We start from the raw sequence: 19,535 nt of genomic DNA on the forward strand, positions 1-19,535 counted from the left end.
CCATTCGCCATCAAGTGGAAGTGCCATCACCACGGCGCTTGTGCCACACACACAAACACGTGCTACGAAGCTACTGTATGGATAGATGGGCCCCCAATTGTAACAATTTTGAATTTCCACCACCATTGCTCCACTTCAGCTTGGGGCACACGTGTGGTCGCGAGCAGCACGGAAGATGTATTCGGTCTTTGGAACCGATGTGCAAGTCCTGGGGATTTTGAGACCTTGCACTTTCTCTGTCTAGCTCGGGTCAAGCTTACGGCGGGAGGTTACGGAAAGGGTGGAAATGTATTCAGATGTTTGTAAACTCACGTTGTGAATAGTAATAATAATGCTCTTTATCTGGTCCAACATCATTCCAGAGTGAGTAAAATACACTCAACAGTCATTGTGTTTATGCAGAAACTGAGCTGGAACTGGGAATTTGGAATGGTCACCACTGTCAACATAGGGGAGGCACAGGGCCAATTCAGACATTCGCCAACGATTTTGGCTGCGTGTGGGAATCGAACTCGGGTTGCCGGGTCCGGAGCACCGTGCGGCTAAACGCAGCAACTCCCGCTTAAGGCACACGTGCTTTGGTCATTTGATCTCTTACTCAAATCGGATGCGAGCCCAGTGAGACTCTCGCGTATCTTGCAATGCAATTGGAAAGACGAGAGCCCAATGCGTCTCTTGAAATAGAATTAAAAAGTGCATCTGTGCAGAGGAATAATAAACAAAAAAATATAGAAACAAAAATCAATCACGAATCACAAAACCCGGCACAAGGAAATGAAACGAATTGTATTACAGGAGACCCTTGAATGTCGTGGGTTTATCGTTTGCGGTTTCAGTCTGTCGCAGGCAACCTCTGTACACAAATAAATCTAGCTATCGTGGGGGTTTCGTTTTGGCCATTCGTGGGTATACTGTACCCGGAAGTAGTGTATCATTGGCTGATACTGTTGGGGCAAGTGCCGTTAGCGAACATCTATGAAGGCCGGCACGGCACACGAGGTGGGTGGCTAGCACCACACCCTTTGTCTCCCAAGTGGCGACGTTTACACATCGCACCAGGCACTCATTTAAGGTCGAGTCGACTGGTTCAGATATAATCGTCACCTGGTGTTCATCGTGAGCGGGAACCGAACTCGGGTCGCTGGGTTCGCAGTGCAGTGCGCTAACTGAAGCACCACCGCTCCCCACTCGCGGACAAATACACACACCCGCTTTCGATCATCATCCAAAACGGGTATTTCTGCTTCTATTTATTGTCAGGAATATTTTTATGTATTGGGTTTTTAAGTATTATTTCAATTATTTTGTTATTCATTTGGCATACAGTAGAGTACTTTTTCAATTGTGATGTCTATTCTTGGTTGCCGTGGACCTCACCCCTTTATTAAGGTAAGCCTTAGGGGGTATTGAAGATCGTGGTTTTGGCTTTTGTGGAACTTTTCAAGGACGTGACCCCCACAATAATAAATGGTCTCCTGTATTTGTAGATCAGCTAACGGTGTGCGCGCACACACACTCACACACGCACACACGGACACACGTATTACGAGGGCAGTGGAACACGCTGGACGGACTTGGCTGGGCTATTCCCCGGGGGGTTCACAGAGCACGTGTCACAAAGCAGGGCCCGGGGGGGGGTGATTGAAGCAGGCTGCCCCCACGCGACGAGGCGACTGCGGTCAGCTCTCCTCCGGAGGGGGGGGGGGGGTGACGTCGGATCAAAGGCCCGCGGACAAACGGCCGGAGCGAAGCGAGTCACGCAGAGCAGCGAGAGACGCCGACCTGCGCGCTGACGCAGCAATGGGTCCCGTCGCCCCGTTCTAAGCGCGACACGGAGGCGGATATGGAAATGCCGCTGAAATGCAGTGTATAAAATGGAGCCCTACATCGATAATACAACTGTATTGGGTTCAACTGAGTCAAAGACGTGTAGGCGACACATTTATTCAGTTCCAACACACGGGGTAACTTTCCCTTAACAGAATAACAATCTATAGTGGTGACCACCAGGCTAACTACACTAGTTACAACGTAGCTGCTACTACGGACTGGGAGCAACAGCTACGGCCCGGGTCCAAGTGTTGGAGACTCGTTGAACGTAGAACGGAGACTCGGGGTTTCTTTCAGGATGAACAACAACCACCCTGGTCCCTCTCGGGACCCGGCTGAGATTCTCTGCGGCGTGGCCGGCTCCGCCCTTGGCCACGCCCACCTTCCAGAATCCTCGGGAAGGATCTGGATCCCAACCACGTGACCACCCCTAGCCCCAAACTTGGGGCCCCTTTGTAGACTTAACTGGTCACGTGTCCTCTGTGGTCAACCAGAGTGTCATGGCCTCACGTAACCTCATCCTTTGGTTGGCACCCGCTCACACCCTGTCCTGTAGGGTCGGCACTGCACGTACAGCGTGGTGCCCTCTACACCCACACCGCTGTGGTATCCGCGATGTCATTACACCGCACGCCGTGCCTCTCTAGGGCCGGCACTGCACCCAGCACGTTGACATCCAGCGATGTCACTACACAACTACAAACACGACGACAACACGTGCAATGTATTTTCTCTGGTAGATATCAATAAAACAGCCAATTTTCTGAGTCGCATTAAGCGAGGCGGGGGCGGTGGGGGGGTCCGCCGCTGTCGCGACCGAAGCAGCGTGGAGGTAATTAAATGAAGCGGCGAGCGCGCGGCGCCAAGCGAGCAAACGAACGCTCGGCGCGCCGTCCGGGGACGCCGGAACCTCCGCCGCTGTTGTCGGGGACAACGGCAACGCCGAGCGGCGATACTACACCGTGCGAAGAAGACGACGACGACAACAACAATATTTACAGCGCCGGGGCGCCCGCACACCATTTAAGGATGCATTAATAGCGGACCGCAGCTAAGTAATAGTGACAAGTTATTACATCTTTACGGCAGTGGGCACGGTGATTTACGGTGGCGATTTAATTCGAATTAGGGCGTACGAATGATGCGAATGTGCGGGCGAGACACAGAGGGGGGGGGGAGGGAAAATCACTTTGACTACGTGTTCATTTAGCACACATCACCTCTCAAAGCCCCGAGTCAGCAGCCGCGCTCGTAACGGGCTTACAGGAAAATCAATGGGCCGGATTTTTAAGTTATACGCAGCGCGTTCAATTAATATCAGACACCCGCGCGCGCATTTTTCAAAGCGGAGCGGGGCGGGGGGTGGCGGTGTTGAAACGCCGCACGCTGGCGGATCCGCGTTGCACTCGCGGGCGCAAGCGGGAGAGGGGGCGAGCCAGCGCGAGCACGGCGGTCTCTCCCGTCGTAGCAGCCCGGCGCTAGCTTTGACCAATTGGCCGTGCGCAGAGCTGCCCGCGCCGCGGCGGCGACGACGCTGCAGCAGCAGCAGAGTACGCCGTGGAATTTACACGGCGGCGTGCGGACCCACGCCCGCGTCTCCGAATGCGAATCGGATCTATTTATAGAGTGCAGGAGGAATCCGAGGTGCTGTAAAGCGATTTTTTTCACAGTTGTCCAATAAGAGCACGGCAGAATGTGACAACGACAAACAATACAAAAATACGACGGGAGCGCAGAGTATAGGAAAGGTAAACAAATAACTTACAAATATACACAATTAAAACTATTGCTTTGGAATCTTACCAGGGTCAAGATCACCGAGGTATTCGCTTATTTATCAGAAGCAACGTAGCCACAAATGACAGCTCAACGGCGGGACACTTTTATTCGAGAGGGAGAGGTGGCCATGAATAATAAAACAAGGGAAGGCGCTGGGGGACCTGGATAGGAACGGGGGGGGGCTGCATGGATGGCTGTGGGGAGGGAGTTGGAGAATGTGTGGGTGCCAGGGGTCATTAGGAGTGTAATTGTACATTGTAATCAATGAGTTCCCGTCTACGCATGTGTGTGGAAACATTGTTTCGCGCCGCACGTAGCCAACCGTGCTAATCAGAGGTGCGGGGGAAGGACACCAAACTGAACACAAAAAGCAGCTCTGAAGAAGAAATGGATGTACAAACGTGCGTGCGTGCGTGCGTATAGATCACCGGTTCATGATAGAAGTTATGAACGTTTGTATTTGCGAATTTGACCGTGGCGTCAAGGCACCATCATTGCCTTCTTTCGCAAGCATTGAAGAGAAAACGGCACGGGTGGCCGCAAAAATTCCACGGTCGGCCCAAGTGCTAAAACGGGGCCAGCGTGGCACCGGACTGGCCACTACACGATACACAATCGCCACGCGGCTGCGCTGTGGTGGGGCAGAGCGTGGGTACCGTGACCTCAATCAAACCTGCCTGGTCGGTGTGTGACGAGTCGCGACTGCCGCGAGAGCCGGCGTACGGGATGCTCACGGCAGCAGCAGCAGCCTCCTCTGCCGCAACCTTGACTCGACACTTACAGTGGGATCCGTGCCAGGGCTCTGGCACGGATCCCACTGTGGCCAGCTACACAACGCTGAGAGAACGCTGCGGTCTACTCGCCTACAGAAACAGACACTAGTCCACCACTCTACAGTCTCTACTCGTCCACACAGACACCACCAGACTCTAGTCCACCCCTGTACACGTCCACACAGACACCACCAGATGCTAGTCCACCACTCTACTCGTCCACACAGATACCACCAGACGCTAGTCCACCACTATACTCGTCCACACAGACACCTCCAGACACAGTCCACCACTCTACTCGTCCACACAGACACCACCAGACTCTAGTCCACCACTCGACTCGTCCACACAGACACCACCAGACACTCGTCCACCACTCTACTCGTCCACAGAGACACCACCAGACACTCGTCCACCACTCTACTCGTCCACACAGACACCACCAGACTCTAGTCCACCACTCTACTCGTCCACACAGACACCACCAGAGACTAGTCCACCACTCGACTCGTCCACACAGACACCACCAGACACTCGTCCACCACTCTACTCGTCCACAGACACCACCAGACTCTAGTCCACCACTCGACTCGTCCACACATACACCACCAGACTCTAGTCCACCACTCTACTCGTCCACACAGACACCACCAGAGACTAGTCCACCACTCGACTCGTCCACACAGACACCACCAGACGCTAGTCCACCACTACTCCACACAGACACCACCAGAGACTAGTCCACCACTCTACTCGTCCACACAGACACCACCAGACACTCGTCCACCACTCTACTCGTCCACACAGACACCACCAGAGACAGTCCACCACTCTACTCGTCCACACAGACACCACCAGACACTCGTCCACCACTCTACTCATCCACACAGACACCACCAGACGCTAGTCCACCACTACTCGTCCACACAGACACCACCAGAGGCTAGTCCACCACTCTACTCATCCACACAGACACCACCAGACGCTAGTCCACCACTCTACTCATCCACACAGACACCACCAGACTCTAGTCCACCACTCTACTCGTCCACACAGACACCACCAGAGACAGTCCACCACTCTACTCGTCCACACAGACACCACCAGACGCTAGTCCACCACTCTACTCGTCCACACAGACACCACCAGACTCTAGTCCACCACTCTACTCGTCCACACAGACACCACCAGACACTCGTCCACCACTCTACTCGTCCACACAAACACCACCAGAGACTAGTCCACCACTCTACTCGTCCACACAGACACCACCAGACTCTAGTCCACCACTCTACTCGTCCACACAGACACCACCAGACACTCGTCCACCACTCTACTCGTCCACACAAACACCACCAGACACTCGTCCACCACTCTACTCGTCCACACAGACACCACCAGACTCTAGTCCACCACTCTACTCGTCCACACAGACACCACCAGAGACTAGTCCACCACTCTACTCGTCCACAGACACCACCAGAGACTAGTCCACCACTCTACTCGTCCACAGACACCACCAGAGACTAGTCCACCACTCTACTCGTCCACACAGACACCACCAGACTCTAGTCCACCACTCTACTCGTCCACACAGACACCACCAGACGCTAGTCCACCCCTGTACTCGTCCACACAGACACCACCAGACGCTAGTCCACCACTCTACTCGTCCACACAGACACCACCAGACGCTAGTCCACCCCTGTACTCGTCCACACAGACACCACCAGACGCTAGTCCACCACTCTACTCGTCCACACAGACACCACCAGACTCTAGTCCACCACTCTACTCGTCCACAAAGACACCACCAGACTCTAGTCCACCACTCTACTCATCCACACAGACACCACCAGACACTCGTCCACCACTCTACTCGTCCACACAGACACCACCAGACTCTAGTCCACCACTCTACTCGTCCACACAGACACCACCAGACTCTAGTCCACCACTCTACTCGTCCACACAGACACCACCAGACTCTACTCCACCACTCTACTCGTCCACACAGACACCACCAGACTCTAGTCCACCACTCTACTCGTCCACAGACACCACCAGAGACTAGTCCACCACTCTACTCGTCCACACAGACACCACCAGACACTCGTCCACCACTCTACTCGTCCACACAGACACCACCAGACTCTAGTCCACCACTCTACTCGTCCACACAGACACCACCAGAGACTAGTCCACCACTCTACTCGTCCACAGACACCACCAGAGACTAGTCCACCACTCTACTCGTCCACACAGACACCACCAGACTCTAGTCCACCACTCTACTCGTCCACACAGACACCACCAGAGACTAGTCCACCACTCTACTCGTCCACAGACACCACCAGAGACTAGTCCACCACTCTACTCGTCCACACAGACACCACCAGACTCTAGTCCACCACTCTACTCGTCCACACAGACACCACCAGAGACTAGTCCACCACTCTACTCGTCCACAGACACCACCAGAGACTAGTCCACCACTCTACTCGTCCACACAGACACCACCAGAGACTAGTCCACCACTCTACTCGTCCACACACACCACCAGAGAATAGTCCACCACTCTACTCGTCCACACAGACACCACCAGACTCTAGTCCACCACTCTACTCGTCCACAGACACCACCAGAGACTAGTCCACCACTCTACTCGTCCACACACACCACCAGAGACTAGTCCACCACTCTACTCGTCCACACAGACACCACCAGACTCTAGTCCACCACTCTACTCGTCCACAGACACCACCAGAGACTAGTCCACCACTCTACTCGTCCACACACACCACCAGAGACTAGTCCACCACTCTACTCGTCCACACAGACACCACCAGACTCTAGTCCACCACTCTACTCGTCCACAGACACCACCAGACTCTAGTCCACCACTCTACTCGTCCACACAGACACCACCAGAGACTAGTCCACCACTCTACTCGTCCACACAGACACCACCAGACACTCGTCCACCACTCTACTCGTCCACACAGACACCACCAGACTCTAGTCCACCACTCTACTCGTCCACACAGACACCACCAGAGACTAGTCCACCACTCTACTCGTCCACAGACACCACCAGAGAATAGTCCACCACTCTACTCGTCCACACAGACACCACCAGAGACTAGTCCACCACTCTACTCGTCCACACACACCACCAGAGACTAGTCCACCACTCTACTCGTCCACACAGACACCACCAGACTCTAGTCCACCACTCTACTCGTCCACAGACACCACCAGAGACTAGTCCACCACTCTACTCGTCCACACACACCACCAGAGACTAGTCCACCACTCTACTCGTCCACACAGACACCACCAGACTCTAGTCCACCACTCTACTCGTCCACACACACCACCAGACTCTAGTCCACCACTCTACTCGTCCACACAGACACCACCAGACTCTAGTCCACCACTCTACTCGTCCACACACACCACCAGAGACTAGTCCACCACTCTACTCGTCCACACAGACACCACCAGACTCTAGTCCACCACTCTACTCGTCCACAGACACCACCAGAGACTAGTCCACCACTCTACTCGTCCACACACACCACCAGAGACTAGTCCACCACTCTACTCGTCCACACAGACACCACCAGACTCTAGTCCACCACTCTACTCGTCCACAGACACCACCAGAGACTAGTCCACCACTCTACTCGTCCACACACACCACCAGAGACTAGTCCACCACTCTACTCGTCCACACAGACACCACCAGACTCTAGTCCACCACTCTACTCGTCCACACACACCACCAGACTCTAGTCCACCACTCTACTCGTCCACACAGACACCACCAGACTCTAGTCCACCACTCTACTCGTCCACAGACACCACCAGAGACTAGTCCACCACTCTACTCGTCCACACAGACACCACCAGACTCTAGTCCACCACTCTACTCGTCCACAGACACCACCAGACTCTAGTCCACCACTCTACTCGTCCACAGACACCACCAGAGACTAGTCCACCACTCTACTCGTCCACAGACACCACCAGAGGCAGGTTTTCCCATCAGCTTCCCGTCGAGACTGCCCATTTGTCGTCTCAGGAGACATCAGCAACAATATCCCAATGGGAAGAGGATAAAACAAAACTCCAGGTGGTTCACGCGTTGTGTACAACAATTGTAGATTGTACTCAAGGCAGCCACGTGCAATCAGAACAAGCGCTCTCCAGCAACAGCGAGATGGATGGTGGTAGCCGGGCCCCTCACGGACACGCAAACAAAAAGCAGGAGGATTTCTCCACGATTCTGGCTGTCGCCTGATGAGGCCAAAAATCGTACACGACTTGTAAATGTTGCAGTGGGTTTCCTCTCCAACACACCGGTGTGCTGAACTAGTAACTAATTGGCACGTTCTGTTTACATGACAAACCTGACTAATTGGCTGAGGTTGACACATTAGGCGACACATTGACATTTACACGATCTTACCCCAAAGAAATCCCTCTTATTGATAAAAAACTATTCCCGTGAAACTTATTTACAATTCATTTGGCACAGCGCTGTGGTAAGTGCGAAAATTAAATGTATGAGTTTAATGGCAAGGCGGGAGGTGGGGGCGAGGCGACTGCCGGGGGGTGGTTGACCACTGTGAAGTCGACGGACTGCCGCCCTCTCGCGCACGGGAGCATAGGCCTAACTCGAGAAGCAGTCACACGGTGCCATCTTCGGAGTTCACTCCCTGACGAGGTGAGATCATGCTCCGCTAGCCATACGACTTCTCAGACGATGCTTCCCCGGTCGTGACTTCTTCCTCTTCCTGGCATTTTCTCCACTCACGTGGGCTCTGCTGTCTCCCTGCTGCTCACGCTCATCCCATCCCTGTCCTGGGTCATCCCCTCCCCTTCACGCTCCCTCACGTCCTGGCCTCACCACTCAAAGCTGCCTCCTCTCTCTCTTCATCTGCCTCCCCGCACTCTGCCCTGGTGCTTCCATGTTCGTCGCCTTCCTTCTCCCATTTGCTTTTTCCTCTCTTCTTACGAGACGTGTCCTACCCGGCCCTCCGAGCCGACTTCCTCTCAGCGAGCCCTGCCTCTCACCACGATTCTCATGGCGTGACGAGAACGGAGCCATTTCCATCGTCTACGTTAAACATACACGGACACGCTCTGGATTCGCGGAACACGCCCACATCGTCAATCGCATTCAAAATGTGTTATTGTTATTAAACGGAAAGAACAAACGGATGAATGTAGGGGAGCTTAAATCTGCAGCACCTGGACAGCATCAAGCGATGCGACAGAGCACCGCATGCGAAACCTCGCAACAACACGAGGCCCCGAGCGAGGCACGGCCAAGCACAGCAACGAAACCCACGCGGGGGGGGAGGGGGAATCAACAATCTATCTTCGTGCCCCAAGCCTCACCATGTCCCTGGCGTCCGCGCTCACAGGGGCTTCTGACAGGATAAACATCTTCACGTCAATACCCCGGCGTGCCCGCAAGGCCGAGCCTGCACCGTGTCCCTCTGTGCGAGACGGCGGCGGGAACTCGCAATTCGAGACTGGCTTCGCGATGTTGTCGCCACAGGATGCCAAGCTCGTTGTACGTAGGCACGCACGATAAAACTACAGTGTTACATTGCCTTGGAGCTAAAATCACAATAGTAAACATAACGATTGCACTATGTTCATTGTCCCCCTTACAAAGGGGACGCGATGTAGAGATTCATCTGCGATGGCCTGGGTCTCAATCGCTCTCCGCTTTATGCGATCGCGGAATGGATGAGTACCTTGGAACGCACCAGCGCTGATCCAATTCGCATTAACGTCAGCCCCGCTCGTGACAGATATGAATTTTTAAGACCGCACGGGCGCCCCCATGCTCTAGCCCATTCATACTCACATCCGCTTATTTTAAATCTCCCAGCTATTAATAAGGCAACATGGACCATCAATTGAGTTGAACGCAGGGACAGGGCGGTTCAAATGCGTGTGCCAACAACGATCCGTTGCCTCTACGGGACAACTACGACTTGATGAGCCAGAGTTCACACACACACACACGGGCACAGAGACAAAGATCTCCCATACAGCCTTAACAGACTTTTGGGGCAAGTGCTGTTAGCGACCACCTATGAAGGATGGCACGGTACAAAAAGGAGGTGGGGGTGGCCAGCCACCTTTGTCTCCCCAGTGGCGATGTTTTTACACACCGCACCAGGTACTCATTTGAGGCTGAGTCGACCTAGGGAAGGCCCGGGACTGGTCCAGATAATTGTCACTGGTGTTGGCCGTGAGCGGCAATCGAACTCGGGTCGCCGGGTTTGTAGCGCAATGCGCTAACCGCTGGACTACCGCTCCCACCATGCGCACACACTCACACACACTCACACGCGCACACACAGAAACACACATGTGCCAACGTCTATAATTACCATAAACTTTGGTTTGAGAAAGCAGAACTGAAAATATTTGTACAAACTTCCAACACTGCAAGCTGTCATTTTGTTTTTCGGTTTATATTTTGTGTAGCTGCCTCCCTACGTGATTTTTCCTCACTGGCCCTCTGCCATGGTAACGTGGACTAGTTCAGATCCGCCAAGAGAGGTCACTGCTCATTAGCGGAGGGAGAGACACACTTTGACTTGATTTCATAATTTATTTTATTGGTTCGGCCATTTAATGACCCGACCAAACATGTGTCGTGAAACCCTCCAACAACCCGACACAGCCAAACGTGAATCCCAAAAGGTCTATCGTGAAACATAACAAAAACCCCACGAGTTACACGAGTTACACAAGTAAACTTTTACTTGAATGCACATGGGGCGGCCGCGTAATTCCACTCCGTGGCCTCACGATGGCCCCAAGCCCAGTAAAATTCAGACCTTGCCCCTGCCCTTGGCTTCAACGTAACTAGGACTTGCATATCGATGCCACGTGCCGATCGATCAATCAATGTCCTCTAATTAGGCGGATGAGAGCCCTTTGAGATACTGCCCCAACAGTGGCATTCATGTGGCACAGCAACAGAAATATGGAGTTAAAAGAAACACACGCGTATGCATGCATGCACGCACGCGGGAACGACTGTGAGGATTAAATGTCATGCGTTTGTGCTTTGGATTAATTCTCATTCTTGGCCACGAGGCGTGTATGTTGCCCGTGTCCTTAAACTTTCGCCTTGGGAGACCTGGTCTTGACTTAGTGGGCAAGTCTGATCAGGCCCTCAGTATGTACCTCAGCTCCCCAGCGGTGGCAAATGCCTACGACCCAGAGCTCTCGGGAGTGGGCTCGGCGGATTGTCCAGGTCTCATCTCGTGGCATTGAGGCGCCCAGTGCAAAACCAAAGTCGAAGTGATTTCCTACTCACGTGAATATTCAGACGGTGCTCATCTCTCCCGTTTACAGTCCAGTGGTGTGAATTCTACGTTAGTATGGCAGTGGCAAGTCTCTTCCGTAGGACCACTGTTGACTTTCTGACAACGTGGAATGATGAGTCGAGTCAACCCCACCCAATCAGGAGTTGAACTTGCGAGCAGGTCACTCGACTAACCGTGCCACCGGGCCGGTTCACCGTTCCAGTCTGGTAACCGTAACCGCGACGGCACTGGCACAGTGCTTTGGCCAATGTGTGACTACCAATATAAAACGTCGTATGACTTTGATGGAAATCGTTACCAAGTGAAAGAGCAAAGAAAAAGGCAAATCAGACAAACGCACACAGGCTCACCGCTCTCGTCCCGATATTGTTACTGGAAACAGATATTGGATCACCTCCGAGGGCAAGAAAAGTACCCAAAAGTGCACATTCCCAGACACGTAGAAATATACTCCTCGATGCGCCAAAATCGTGCGCGGTCCCAAACATCTGAAACAGGTCCTCTTCCTCCCGGGCTCCTCTGTCAGATTGCTTCTGCGAAGATGGGACGCTGAATAATTGACGACGTCGAAGTTGCATACCGTGCGTAATTCCTTTCCCTGTGAACTAATTTTTTTTGTGAGGCTCACAATTGGCGCCTCGGCTGCGTTTTTCTGGGACACCCACGCTGAGCGCGAAACCGCGCTCGCGCGTATGTATGTGTGCGTGCGTGCTCCGTGTGTGCGTGCGTGCGTGCTCCGTGTGTGCGTGCGTGCGCACGCATACCAGCCGTAGCACAGCCAGCTCGGGGTTTGTTTGCGATGCAACGAATGCCAACGGGGACATACAACGACTCTCACTGGGGGGGGGGGGGGGGAGTGTGCGTGTGGGAGGAAACCGTAGAGAGTGGGGAAAACAACCGCACGCGAGGGAAGAGATCACACCGACAAGCGCCGACTCACCGTTGACAAACAGCATTGCAGCTTAATGGCAATCAAAGGACAAAGATCCCCCACCCCGGATAACTCGACACAATACGGCTCCGTGGCTCCGTAGCGCCACCGTCATCGTCACAATGCGCCAGAACATCCCCCCCCCTTCATTTAGCCTCGCACACCATGCTCGTTAGTGAGCACGCTGTCTTTGTCTCTCCACTGCTGATTTTTTTTTATATATATAGGTGCTTGGTTAAGGCTGATTTGAACTATGGGAGGATCAGGGCAGGTGAAGATAGAGACTGGCACTGATGTTATCCATGGGATTGGAGTGCCGTGGAGGAACAGCTGTGCCACCGATATTTAAAGACAAAGATGCCCCGTGTAGCCTTGAAGAGACTGTTGGGACAAGTGCTGTCAGAGACATTCTTTGAAGACTGGCACGGCACGTAAAGAGGTGGGGAGGCCAGTACCATGCCCAGCCACCTTCGTCTCCCCAGTAATGATGTTTGCACATTGTACAAGATACTCATTTAAGGTTGAGTCGACCTAGGGGAGGCCCGAGGCCGGTCCACACAATCATCACTGGCGTTGGTGGCCGTTGAGCGGGAATTGAACTCGGGTCGCTGGGTTCGTGGCACAGTGCGCTAACCACTGGGCCACCGCTCTCCACACAGAGCCACACGTGGGACGTGGAGACAGACGTTGTGCAGTGGCTGGCTGTGCACTGTCCTCTGAACCCGGAGATCCCGCTTCGATTCCCTGCCACAGTTAACGTCCATGGTGCATATTAGAATGGGGCAAATATTGCTTGTGCCCTCTGCTTTGATTTGTGTGTGCAAGTGTGAAGTTGTGGGTGTGAATAACTACGTGCGGGCAGCGGGAGTGTCATGGTTAACACACTGCGCGATCCCCAATAACACTGGCGAATATTTTAACTGGTGCTGGGGATCCCCCAGGTCGACTCAACGTTCAATAAGTACCTTGTGCGATGTGTATGCAAGCATCAGCACTGGGGGGAGAGACAAAGGTGGCTGTGCGTGGTGCCGGCCACCTTCAAAAGGTGCTCGTTAACAGCACTTTCCCCCCCAACAGCCTGTTAAGGCTACACGGGGGATATTTGTCTTTGTCGCTTAAGAATGAGGGAGCGACCATGCACACGTGCGAGTAACTGCGAGCGCGGGTGAGCGAGTCGACTGTGAGCATGCGTGCGTGCGATTGTGCATGAGCGTGCGTGCGTGGGAGCGTGCGTGTGAGCGTGCGTGTGAGCGTGCGTGTGAGCATGCGTGTGAGCGTGCGAGCATGCGTGCGAGCATGCGTGCGTGCGAGCGTGTGTGCGAGCGTGCGTGTGAGCATGCGTGTGAGCGTGCGTGCGAGCAAGACTCACGGGGCAGGCTCTGAAGTCCCCGGCGGTGCTCGCCTGCCGCAGGACGTCCCCGAACATGTCCGGGTGGAAGTGATCCTGCTGGCGCTCCATCATGCTGTGCACCTGCTCACTGTGGTGCCACACGCGCAAGCATGGCAGCAGCCACGATTACACCCAGCGCCAAGACAAAGATCCCCCCCACGTATAGCCAAACAGACCGTCGGGGGGCAAGTGCTGTCAGCTATGAAGGCCGGCACGGCACACGCGGAAGTGGGTGGGTGAGCGGCCCGCACCACGCCCGACCACCTTTGTCTCCCTATTGATGATGTTTACACACTGCACCAGGTAATCATTTGAGGCTGCGTCGACCTAGGGGAGGCCCATGACCAGTTCAGATAATCTTCACTGGCGTTGGTGGCCGCCGAGCGGGAATCGAAGTCGGGTCGCCGGGTTCGCAGCGCAGCGAGATAACCGCGACGCTACCGATCCCCACAAGCACAACAGCCACATTCACAGCAAGCTCAGCAACAGGCAGGATTACAGCAGCCTCAGCAACAGCAGTTTCCACAAGAACAGCAACCACACAACAACAGTGTTTCAGTGCTCTTGTGAGGTGGGTGCCTGAAAGATGCCGAAATTACAGAATTGCCAGAACGAAATCCAATCTGTGAGCAGATCAACTGCTATGGACATCTCACCAAGTGGTACTTTTTACCGAGCATGGAGGGGTGATGGGCTAAGTGTATCTGTGCCCCAGATTTGACCTCTTGACCGTCGATGGCTCCAACCTCCTGGCCACAAGGCGGCCAAGATCAGTTGTCAATCACAACGGTTGTGAAGGAATCGGCGATACTAACGATGAAAGAATGCCACAAAAACTCAACACTAAACTAATCTATGAACTAAACAATTTTTATTTTACCAGGTAAGGCACACTGTGCTATACAGCTCTTTTTCAGAAGTGACCCGGCCATAAATGATATCTCAACAAAGATGCTCATCATGTGGACATTTATAGTGCCAAATTCTCTAAACGCACGTTTCTAAATGTGGAGGGAAAAACCGGAGGACCCGGAAAAAACTCCACGTGACACGGGGAGAGAGACACGCAAACTCCAAATATACAGCAGGCGTCAGGGTCGGGATCGAACCCACAACGTCCTGGAAACCGGGCGACGGAGTAAAGACCTCGCCACCGTGGCGCCTCAATAACATTCCTGACAGGCAACGTTTCAGACGATGGCCCTTCCTCATGAGCACACAAGAAAGGGCCAAGTGCCCGAAACGTGACCCGCTAAAAATTCGTACTTTTAAGGCCGCAGTGTTATTTGACACAGAACTCGTCGAGTTGTTTTTTTGGTTAACTGCGTGTGTGCACCACTGCGAACGCAGAATCTCCGAATAACTTTTGTTGAATTATGAAGGAAGCTTGGGGGTCTCCGCATCATTACAATATTCATTGCTGGAGCATTAATAACGCATTTATAATAGACACACGGGAAACTAATTTTGCACAGCGTGGAAAATTTTCCGCACTCCAGGACGCCGTGCATTAAACCAGGGCGACGTGACGGGCAGCCATGGCCTACGCTTAAGAGTAAATATCCACGTATATCTACGCCTTGTCAACGGTCACTTTGCAATCGACGTTGCGCTCCCGGAGAATCCTGCGCAGGAAATCACCGGGCGGTTTGTGGGAATTCACAACCGGGAGCTCTACCCGAGAATCGCCCAGCGGCAGTTGAGTGCCGACCACCAGGGCACTTCAGCTGCCCCATGACTACCACTCGGCTGCCCGACACTAATGCATTGCCATCATTATCATCATCATTGCTGGCATCTGCCAAGCGGTGCATTAAGGCAACAAAAACCTGCAAAACCACTGAATTTGGTTTCTCTGAAATCGATGGCCATTTACTTTCCGAGACACACGAAAGCGGCCCCCTCGTTCACGTCCACTAAAGGTACCAATTAAGCAAAACTTCCGCGGCATTCCGCTGCCGTTAAGCCGCGAGCGTGTAAACATCGACTGCCAAGGCTGAGAGACGCGCGAGTCGTTAAAACCGGGCATAAAAAATGACGAGAGAGCGATCGTGGAGATCAAGCTATCGGCCGGTGGTCTCTTTAAATCGGTGTCTGTCAAAGAAATCTTGAGGTGGCCGAATGACCACACGCCAGCTCTTTACGCTGCAGCCACGGCGCCGCGTCGTGCATCCTGGGCTGCCTAGCACAAGTCTGAATCCTCACTCACGATCGATACCATAGAATACATTCACTATATACACACACACATTTATATCTCACAAAGACTTCCGCTACTTGCTCTAGAGACGGTGTGGCATGGCAAATGCCGGATTGTTTAATCCGGCTCCATCGCAACTTGCGTCAACGGAACCTCATGTCATTCACTCGTGGCAGCTCGGGACAAGCAGCCCCCATGTGCATTATGCAAAACCACTCGCTCAGAAAAAAACTGCATTGCAGGAATTTGTGTCCTCGACCACCACCAATAATGTGGGCAAGGGACATGTTTCTGTTGCGACGATGAGAGGTTTTCTCATCGTTTACAGATGGCAATTCACCCTTTCCCGTTCCGAGACGTCTGCGAGTAGCAGGATGGGGTTATCCCGTTCACCGCTGAATCTCAGAACACGCAGCGGTTAGCGTGAATTTTCTTTAGAGAGGCGTAGCACCGCAGAGAACTGGAGCGACACAATCGCACTCGACGATAGCTGTTGCAAAACTGTGCCACACGCCCTCCCGCATGGCCTTGTGGGAGCCTTGGTAAAAAGTTATTTGGTTTTAGTTGTTCTTCCAACTCCGTTCCGATGACATAAACGTATGTCGTAAAAACGAAATCGGTGTTGTTTGGGTTGCATCTTTTTTGAGATAATAACAAAGTTACCGTGGAGTGCCGCTAAGCTACGGAGCGCGAGCGTCCGGGGAAACACGCCCACCGTGCAGCAAACCGCTGCTCGCTTGGGACAAACTCCTGAGCGGCCACAGGGTAACTTTGGGACGTTCAGCTGGTAAGCTTTCCGGATGTCAACCTCCCACAAACCTGGCCGCTCAAGGAAGGCTGCGACACTATCCTCTGACATGTCACAACACCGAGCACAGATTCAACCGTCCACAGATGCACAGAGAAGGAAAAGGGCAGGGGTCGCACCACTGCCGCTGCTGCTGTTAAAGCAAACAGAATCGAGTGGAAACGGGCAGGTCACGGTGACGAGAACAGCTGACGAGAGATAAAACCAACTCCGGAGTGGGGGGCCGAGAAAGAAGGGAAGAGAAGTAGCGGCGAGGCAATGGAAGAGACGACTGCAGCAGCAGCAGGAGGAGCGGTGGCAGCAGCGATGAGGGTGTGGTGACGCGCGTCGCCTCGTCACCGTGGCGGCGGAGGCAGCAAGCGCAAACACCGCAGCGCCAGGCAGCGCCAGCCAGAGAGAGAGCGTGCGTACGCGTTGCGTAACGTGACTTGACATTAATAATATTTTTGTAAAAATTGACTCATTAATGATGCATGACAGTTAAGGTCACTGCGGATGAAAGCGTTATGCGCGGGGACGTGCACGCTATCTAATGAAGACATTCGAGAGACAACTTTAAATTGCGCGTGCTGTCGGGGCCACGCTGATTTAAGGGCAATTCATTATTTTGCACACGACTAACACGACGCGTGAATTATAGCCCAGGCGGATTAAGGGGCGCTTCGCACTGCAATTACCAATGCTGGCACGCCTAAATGGCGTAACGCACACCCACAGCCCGCGCCGGCATCATTCAGGGCTGCGGTTAAGCGCGGTTAGCGCTGTGCGTGCGCCACACAGCGCTCCTCTCAAAGGGTACCCGTGCCTAACCTCATCTTCATCTCCGTCACCCAGTCATGTACGTACGTTGAACTTCTCCGGCACCGTATGTGACCAATCGGGCTAATCGGACGTGCGTGACGACGGCCACAATCTCTCTTGCTCCTGCACACGAGCCGATTTGATTGCTCCATCTCCGCCCCGCACCGGGGCACGTCCCTCGCCTGTGGCTGCCGCTCCCATCGCCGGTCTCGGAACGCCGGGCCGTCGTCCATTCCGGCGACGCCGCGTACCGGCGCGAGCCCGCTCGGGTTTCCTGGACCGTCAACATGACGTCTCTAACTTGCACGTGGCTCTCTAACGCCCGCGTCCCTCGTTCGGACTCCCGGTGTAACGGGCAAGTAGGCATCTCTGACTGGACACTTGGGGCAGTCACGGAAGTTTGGGCCAGGATCAAAAAGATGCAATAAAGAGGTGGACAGAAGCCGATTGGGAGTGCTTCTGAAAAATGTATTGTGCACTTCCGTTGGCGGTCGACGTTCAAAGTAGACCGTGACCCTCAAAGGAATGGCGCCGCACCCCATGGTCGCCCAGCCACCCCACCCCCTCCCAAGTGATCACCTAGACGCCAGTGTCTCCAGTGATCACTGAGACCCGAGTGATCACCTAGACGCCAGTGTCTCCAGTGATCACTGAGACGCGAGTGATCACCTAGACGCAAGTGTCTCCAGTGATCACTGAGACCCGAGTGATCACCTAGACGCCAGTGTCTCCAGTGATCACTGAGACGCGAGTGATCACCTAGATGCCAGTGTCTCCAGTGATCACTGAGACGCGAGTGATCACCTAGACGCCGGTGTCTCCAGTGATCACTGAGACGCGAGTGATCACCTAGACGCCGGTGTCTCCAGTGATCACTGAGACGCGAGTGATCACCTAGACGCCGGTGTCTCCAGTGATCACTGAGACGCGAGTGATCACCTAGACGCCGGTGTCTCCAGTGATCACTGAGACGCGAGTGATCACCTAGACGCCGGTGTCTCCAGTGATCACTGAGACGCGAGTGATCACCTAGACGCCGGTGTCTCCAGTGATCACTGAGACGCGAGTGATCACCTAGACGCCGGTGTCTCCAGTGATCACTGAGACGCGAGTGATCACCTAGACGCCGGTGTCTCCAGTGATCACTGAGACGCGAGTGATCACCTAGATGCCAGTGTCTCCAGTGATCACTGAGACGCGAGTGATCACCTAGACGCCAGTGTCTCCAGTGATCACTGAGACGCGAGTGATCACCTAGACGCCAGTGTCTCCAGTGATCACTGAGACGCGAGTGATCACCTAGACGCCAGTGTCTCCAGTGATCACTGAGACGCGAGTGATCACCTAGACGCCGGTGTCTCCAGTGATCACTGAGACGCGAGTGATCACCTAGACGCCAGTGTCTCCAGTGATCACTGAGACGCGAGTGATCACCTAGACGCCGGTGTCTCCAGTGATCACTGAGACGCGAGTGATCACCTAGACGCCGGTGTCTCCAGTGATCACTGAGACGCGAGTGATCACCTAGACGCCGGTGTCTCCAGTGATCACTGAGACGCGAGTGATCACCTAGACGCCGGTGTCTCCAGTGATCACTGAGACGCGAGTGATCACCTAGACGCCAGTGTCTCCAGTGATCACTGAGACGCGAGTGAT

The 19,535-nt window shown here is 53.9% G+C and overlaps 1 protein-coding gene across 13 annotated transcripts in view; it reads right to left on the bottom strand.

Annotated features, from left to right (window-relative positions):
• The window catches only part of LOC144946545 (uncharacterized), a 229,135-nt gene that overhangs the window by 43,086 nt on the left and 166,514 nt on the right, over positions 1 to 19,535 (bottom strand). For all 13 annotated transcript variants that reach the window (XM_078875543.1, XM_078875536.1, XM_078875531.1 and 10 more), the window contains one exon: positions 14,050 to 14,158. In XM_078875543.1, the coding sequence (XP_078731669.1) occupies positions 14,050 to 14,158 (109 nt within the window). The remainder of the gene's footprint in view (positions 1 to 14,049; positions 14,159 to 19,535) is intronic.

The sequence above is a fragment of the Lampetra fluviatilis genome, chromosome 41 (genome assembly GCF_964198595.1).
Source record: "Lampetra fluviatilis chromosome 41, kcLamFluv1.1, whole genome shotgun sequence".
NCBI classification, from domain to species: Eukaryota; Metazoa; Chordata; class Hyperoartia; order Petromyzontiformes; family Petromyzontidae; genus Lampetra; species Lampetra fluviatilis.